This window comes from Capsella rubella, unplaced genomic scaffold (assembly GCF_000375325.1).
Source record: "Capsella rubella cultivar Monte Gargano unplaced genomic scaffold, Caprub1_0 scaffold_8, whole genome shotgun sequence".
In the NCBI taxonomy this organism is placed as follows: Eukaryota; Viridiplantae; Streptophyta; class Magnoliopsida; order Brassicales; family Brassicaceae; genus Capsella; species Capsella rubella.
The window spans coordinates 3,038,903-3,046,220 of NW_006238916.1; the positions used below are offsets into that span (position 1 = coordinate 3,038,903).

The following is a 7,318-nucleotide window of genomic DNA, read 5'->3' on the forward strand; positions in this document are numbered from 1 at the left end:
ATGGCATAACCTAAACATAGACGTATAAAGACGTTTTCAAGTAGAAGTAGATGCACACTACATATATATAATTGTTTTCTAGAAGCTTCCAAAATACAAACGTGTCTTGTTGTTTCAAACTAGACGTTTCCGACATGTATTATATCTCACATACGTGTTATTTACCCTCAATAAATAATTATTTTCTCTTTTTTTATATATATATTTTTTAAATTTATTAATTATTACATATTATAAAATAATTTTAACATAGTCACTCTTTCCAACCCTATTGAATTTACTATTACAATACTTTATATTAATCTTTACTTTTCTATACTGGTTTTAGATTATTTTCTTCTCTTTCAATAGATAAAATTACGCAAACAGTTCTTATTACATATTGGACCAATAGAGTTTCTACAAAATAATTATCTTCTCTAACAACTAAGTTTTAAAAAATTCTGTTAAATATTATTGAAATGGGTACTTTTTGAAAAATACTACTAGAAATGTTATTTTTTTGAAATATTATTAATATGTATATTTATAAAAACTAATATGACAAAAGTAGAACTAAATTTTAAGTCCTCAACACTAAAATTTATTTTTAAAAAGTATACTTTAAATATAAATATTAAATAGTCAGTAAAATCATGAAAAATTGAGAAATTTTATTCGAATAACACATTTTAAGTTTTTTTTCAATTTTTTTTGTCTAAATACCCCAATGTGCTTCTTTTTTTAAAAAATATCACAAAAGTTTTATGTTCCAAAAATAACTTATACTCAAAAATTTAGAACCTTTTCTTAATATATAGTCTAACTATATATATTTTGAAGTATAGTCAATAGAGGAAGAGTTTAGTGTTTATGATTTAAAAATTAGTTTTGGATGTGAAAAAGTTAATTTTCGTTTTGTAATATTTTTGGAAAAATTTATTTCATTTATATATTTGGAAATAATTTTTTTTATCAATGGAAAATATTTTTTTTCAGGTATTTAAAAAATAATACATATATATACACTTAAAATGTGATATTTTAAATAATATCTTTAAAAATGTATGACGTGTCATTTATTAGTATCATTTAAATTCATAACGCTTATTCATTGACCGACACAACAACACACCTTTTCTCTTCTCTCTTCTTCTTCTTCTTCTTCTCCGATCAATCTAGGGTTTTAAACTTCTCACCGGCGACGAACGAAACGTAACGATGATTCACCTCCTTTACTCAGTGATCTTCTCGGAAATGGCGTTGATTCTTCTCCTCCTCTTCAAAACGCCTCTCCGGAAGCTAATCATCCTCACCTTCGACAAAATCAAACGCGGCCGTGGTCCCGTCGTCGTGAAAACCATCGGAACCACCGTGTTCGTCGTTCTACTGTCTAGCGTTTACAGTTTGGTTAATATCCAACGCCGATCTGAAGATGGTGCTGTTCTTAATCCTACTGATCAAGTCCTCGCTTCTAAGCATCTTCTCGAAGCTTCTCTTATGGGTAATAAACATCACTAAATCTTTTCGATCTCTTGATTCAGTAAGAAATTGATTCTTAGATCTGATCATATTGCAATTTTGATATGAATCTGGGTTTGATTTGGGGTTACTCTTCGTTTAGTGTTTGATTGAGGAATTGTGATGTTTCTCTTAGTACAATAGTTAAGGAGGAAAGCTTGATCCTTAGTGTTACCTTATCCAGTTTCAAAAGGTTTAGTTTTGATCATTTTACCATTCTAATATGAATCTGATTTGCTTAAGAGTTACTCTCTTAGAGCAGTAAGTATAGTTCTTGAGGTTGCATAGTTTCAAGAATTGTGGTGTTTCTCTTAATACAGTGATTAAGGAGCAGTAAGAATTGTTTGTAGGTATAGTTATTGAATTCAGGAGTGTGATGAAGGAAAAATTGTGATCCTATGATCTGATCAAGGGTACCATTCTAAGAAAGAATCTGATTTGATTAGGGTTACTTTTGAGGTTTATGTACTCTTTATGTTTCAGGATTCGTGTTGTTTCTCTCGTTTATGATTGAATCGAATAAGACCATTACATTAGATCTGATCATATTACGGTTGTTACTAGTATGAATCTGATTTTAGGCTTATTCTCACTAAGTAAAATTGGATTTAGGTACAGTTTAAGAAGAGGATTATGATAATTTTATTACTCTCTGAGTTGATTGAATGTTTTGATATTACAGGATTTGTGCTGTTCCTCTCTCTTATGATTGATCGACTTCACCATTACATCAGAGAGCTTAGGTTGTTAAGGAAGACAATGGAGACTGCAAAGAAACAGAACAGAGGTTTCGAGGATGGGAAAACCACAAGCGGGGAGGAAGTGAAAGCTCTCGGGGAAGAAATCGTAGCGTTAAAGACGAAGATCAAGACATTAGAATCGGAAAGCGAAAGCAAAGGCAAAGAACTGAAAGGAGCAAAAGGTGAAACAGAGGCATTGAGAAAGCAAGCAGATGGGTTTCTTCTAGAGTACGATAGGCTTCTTGAAGATAATCAGAATTTGAGGAACCAGTTGGAGTCTATTGGCCATAGTCCAGATGGAAAGAAGAGTACGTAAAACTAAGGATTCTTGTTTTTGTAGAGAGAACAAAGTAACTTTAGTAAATGTGGCTTTGCTGATTTTTGCTTTTATGTTTTTATGCTATAACGTCTCTCATCTTTGAATGTATTTTATCTACTATGTTATATATCACAATCTAGTAACTTTGTTACAACATGATTCACCTGAGTTTCAAATAAAGAGAGGATCTTGTGAGAACAATGAGTTACCAAAAGGAGTATGACAATGAGGGTCGTTATTACAAGGTGTTTTAGGTAGATTCGAAATCTTTCATAAACGAACTCTTCGAGGGTAACAACTAACCTCGAAAGATTTCGAAAACGGAATAGTAGAATCGATCTCTTGACCTATAATGAAATTCATTTACATAGATGAATATGACAATTTGTTCGAATCTACGCAGTTAAATGCGATTGAGTAATTGACTGAGATTGCTTCATTCACATTCCAGGGTTGATGTAAACAAACTTTTCATCGGTTTGTTCTTTGATTGTCTAACATCGTGGCAAGGTTTATGCGAAATACGAATACCTATAGAAACAGTTATTAAAATCTTTGTTTGTTTTAAAAATAACATTTATACAAGGGTTGTACGACGGATTGTATGACGGAACAAAATTGAATCTTATACTTTAAAACAAGTTAGAATTTTATTATAATACCAATATAAAAAAATGTCGAATAAACTGATTTTAATTAAGTTTGATATTATATAATTTTGATAATTTTAAAATAAATTTTAGCTGATAAAAAAAATAAATTTAAAATAAAATAAAAAGTTTAGTCTGCTGTACCATGGGTTAAAATCTAGTTAACTGTATGTTTCATTTGACATTTTCTTAAACGAATTTAAAGTTCCAGCACTTTTGAGAAGTTGGGTTTTGTGTTTCGTTATAATGGGCTGCAGAGATGAGATAAGGCCTATATGAATAAGTGTTTGTGTTTATTTAGTTAAGGCCAACAAGTAGATGTTGTAATAACTAAAGTAAACTAAGTCCTAGTTAGAGTCTAAGTGAGTTGTTAAAGTTGTTGAATCATGAATGAGTGAGAGTGAATTAAGGAACTAGAGTTCCAATTAGTATGTAGAGTAGCTACTAGTGTGACTTGTGTAAGAGAGTAAAACTATGCTGTAATTGTAGTGTAGCAAGTGGAGCAAAACCACTATATCTATCTGTGTATATGCATTGTAATTGAACAAAACTGCCTCTGAGTCTCTAACTATGGTTTGTAAAGAGAAAGATCATCAAACTCAAATCACCAAATATTAGTCTCAATTATGTAATTATTTTCTTAGTGAAATTCAAATATAATTAATAGTTTTCATAGTGTTTCCAAAATAAAATAGAATTTTTCGTATCAAATTGATATTTTTTTAAAAAATTGTGTTTCTAATGTTTTTTTGTACGTAATAAAAAAATGTTTGATTTCAAAAACGGGAAATGGGCCTTTAAACCGAATTTATATACAATCTAGATTTTGAATTGAAGAATTTTGTAAGAAATTATAAATACAACCTATTTAAACCGTTTTGCCTTTCCTCTTGATTCAAGATATAAGTTTAGCCAACTCAAATTTTCATATTTAGACGTCGCTTGTTCTTTGCAACTATATGGGTTTTTTTTCTAGAAAACGGCCTACTGAACCCCCCTGAACTTAGTTGCTTTATTGTATTTCATACACAAAACTTTGAGCCGTGCTTATAATTACATGAACTTAACTAACAATCGAATTTCCAACATGAACAATTTAAAACCGATAATAAACCACCAAATCAATAGACGACGTTACTACTCCATTAACAAATGCTGACTAGGATTTGTTTGGTTTTCTAACTAATTCTCAAATCCTTATTAGTTACCTAATTCACATAATATAGTAACACTACATGAACAAGAAAATTGTCTTTAGTCAAATGGTTTAAAATATCTACCTCCGAGTCTTTTCCAAAATCTGAGTTTTTTCAGTTTTTAATTTTTTATAGGTTTGGTTCTGGCTACTAAGTATTAACAAGTTGTTAGGTTATAAAGACTAAATGTTAAAATATCAACTTCTTCCTAAAGATTAGATTTTGCAATGTGGATAAGTCATGATAACTAATACGAATATCATCAACCACCACCTCCACAAAAAGATTAATATTTTTTTCTTCAGTCTTCTTTCATATCTCTTTTTCTTTTGTTTGAGCTTTACACAAACCACCTACTTCGTCTTCTAGTGGTCTTTGAGTACATGATTAGGCAACTTTGAACTGCTTCATATCCTTAGTTTACGAACTGATCTTGCTTCATTTCTACTCTCAAGTAGTTGTACCTATTTTACAGAATTAGTCATCTAGAGAAACAAACAAAACAAGAGTTGTTATGTCTACACTTTTTAAACGCAACTAACAGAATGATGAATGAAAGAACGAAACCAACAAATTTACTTTTCATACAAGTTTGTTAGTTACTGTCAAACGTAATTCTAGAAGCAGTAAAAAGAGAGAAGAGCCACCAATTTTATCCAAGTAATTAACAATTTTGTAAAGAACAGAGCTTCTTTCTTCTTTCTTCTTTCAACGGCTTTCCTCAGAACGCGTCTTCCTCAACCTCCCACGAGTCATCCTGATTGTCTCCTCCATCACTGTCTCTTTAGGACCTTCGGGATTCGGATTTTCATTCCCTGATTCTGCTTCTCCTTCCACTGAATCTATCTGCATTGATTCTGTTTCTACTTGGGTTGTTGATTGAGTTGGGGTTACAACCGGGGAAGAGACTGATTTTTGTGTTATCTGAGTGATACCAGTGGTTTTGGTCTCTGTGACTGGAACAGATGTCACTTTTGGTCTAGGTCTTGACGGGCCTGCTGCTTTACCGGTTGGTTCACTGCCTTCATTTTCACTTGACGATGAGCTAGACGACAAGGGTAATGATGCGTCTTCAGATTCTGGTTGGGGGATAGGGGCTTTCTTTGGCTTAGCAGGAGCTTGATTAGCTCTACCTCCACGTTTCTGAATCACAAACGAACACAAGTATGACAGAACATTATATGCGAATTCAGTTAGGTTTTGTGACTGATTCTCTACAAAAAAAGGCAACAAGTAGTGATACTCATTGCCGGGGTTTTACACGTACCTGAGGTGGCTGCGGCCTTGGAGTTGATTGTGCAGCAACATACTGCAAAATCTCGAGGATTCTAGTCTGCCCATAGCTTGCAACTCGTTGCCAGTATATAACAGCCATATCTCCAGCTCTTGTCCTTAGCTCCAACAAACTATGGTCTATGTCATTCTCATGCTGTGATAGATACGGCCTAAAGAAGGACTCGTAGACATATGTTGTACCCTAAACATTCATCAAAAAATAATCACATACACCATATAAAGACTCAATGTGTTTTCCTCAAATCATATATACACACACTTACCCTGGTTTTAGGATACCAAAGGTATATGAAGAAAGCCAACTTAGCTTCACTATACATCGGAACCCTAAACAAAGACCAAACAATCATCAAAAACATTGTTCTAGTTCGAGATAACTAACTAAGCAGCTTTGGTTTAGAATATACCCACCACGAAACAAACGCATCACCAACTCTCTCAAAAACTGTCAAGCAAGCAACCAATATCCTGTGATTTGATAAGTTACTTAAAACTAAGTCATCAAGCACCAAAAACATTCAACCTTAAACGAACAGGAGACGAAGAAAAAGGCGAACAATTACCAGTACTGGCACCAAAACCGAAGCTGTTCGATTTCAGGCCTATTCTTTTCAACAGTCTTGTAACATTCATAAGCAGGGTAAGCATAACCCAACACCATCCTACAACAAAATGTATTGATATTTACAAAGAATAAAAGCTTAATCAACACTTAAACTCCAAAATCATTGTTTAAAAATTTAGCATAAGGACTCTTACACCAATCCTCTTGTAAGAAACGATCCAATCATCTTCAAGAGCTGTAAGCAAAAAAAAACAAGCTTAATCATCAATACTCGAATCAACCATTGAAATGAGCTTAGCTGTGGAGAAAAATCACAATCGAAGTCATGAAATTGAGGATTGAACAAGGTGAATGAACAATTTCGCTATTTTTTCAGATCGAGAAGATGAAGATATACGAAGAATCGAAGAAACTTAAAAAACTCAATCACAATACACGAAAACTAGGGCAAACGATGAAGTAACAAAGTAGAGATCGGGAAAGGTAAAGTTACCGGCGGAGGAGGAAACTGTAGTTTGGAGAAGAACAACTGTGTACGGCGGCGGCGAGAGAGAAGACGGTGAGAGGAGAAAACTCCGGCGAGAGTAAATAAAATTTCAGCGTTATCTGAAATTTCAAAATCACCTCTTCGGATTTGATTTTTTTTTTTTTTTTTTTTTTTTGGGGAGATTTTAAAAATCACGCCTCTTTGAAAAGTATGGATTTTTTGAGTTTCGTATATAAAAAGCATTTTTGGTTTAATAGAAATATTTAATTTAAATTCTAAATTTTAACGATATTCTAGTACGCCGTAAGAAGCTAGGTATTACATTATGTTTTTTTTTACTTTTTACTAATGGTTACATCATCTTGACTTTGCTTACTTCAAAGTAAAAGTTAATGTAAACAAGGCGCAGCGTTCGGTTTTTCGGTTTGATTTTGGTTTTTTTTTTTTTGTTCGGTTTTTTCGGTTTGACAATATTGTAACTATATAGAAACCATTTGTATTTTGGTTTGGTTATGGTTCGGTTTTTACGGTCTATAGTTTTTTTAATTTTATAAATAAAACTTTA

At 32.5% G+C, this 7,318-nt stretch overlaps 2 protein-coding genes across 2 annotated transcripts; one reads left to right on the forward strand and one right to left on the reverse strand.

Annotated features, from left to right (window-relative positions):
• Nucleotides 1–1,103: 1,103 nt before the first annotated feature.
• On the forward strand, nt 1,104–2,718 carry LOC17874867 (B-cell receptor-associated protein 31). Its single transcript, XM_006281015.2, has 2 exons — nt 1,104–1,483; nt 2,183–2,718. Exons 1-2 carry the CDS (start codon nt 1,201–1,203, stop codon nt 2,554–2,556), a joined length of 657 nt encoding a protein of 218 aa, XP_006281077.1. The 5' UTR covers nt 1,104–1,200; the 3' UTR covers nt 2,557–2,718.
• A 2,233-nt stretch (nt 2,719–4,951) lies between these two features.
• Nucleotides 4,952–6,920, reverse strand: LOC17875173 (HVA22-like protein i). Its single transcript, XM_006280625.2, has 7 exons — nt 6,760–6,920; nt 6,461–6,501; nt 6,265–6,363; nt 6,113–6,169; nt 5,965–6,028; nt 5,673–5,882; nt 4,952–5,548 (listed from the first exon to the last, which is right to left on the reverse strand). The coding sequence occupies exons 2-7, from the start codon at nt 6,490–6,492 to the stop codon at nt 5,114–5,116; spliced, it is 897 nt and encodes a 298-aa protein (XP_006280687.2). The 5' UTR covers nt 6,493–6,501; nt 6,760–6,920; the 3' UTR covers nt 4,952–5,113.
• Nucleotides 6,921–7,318: the final 398 nt, after the last annotated feature.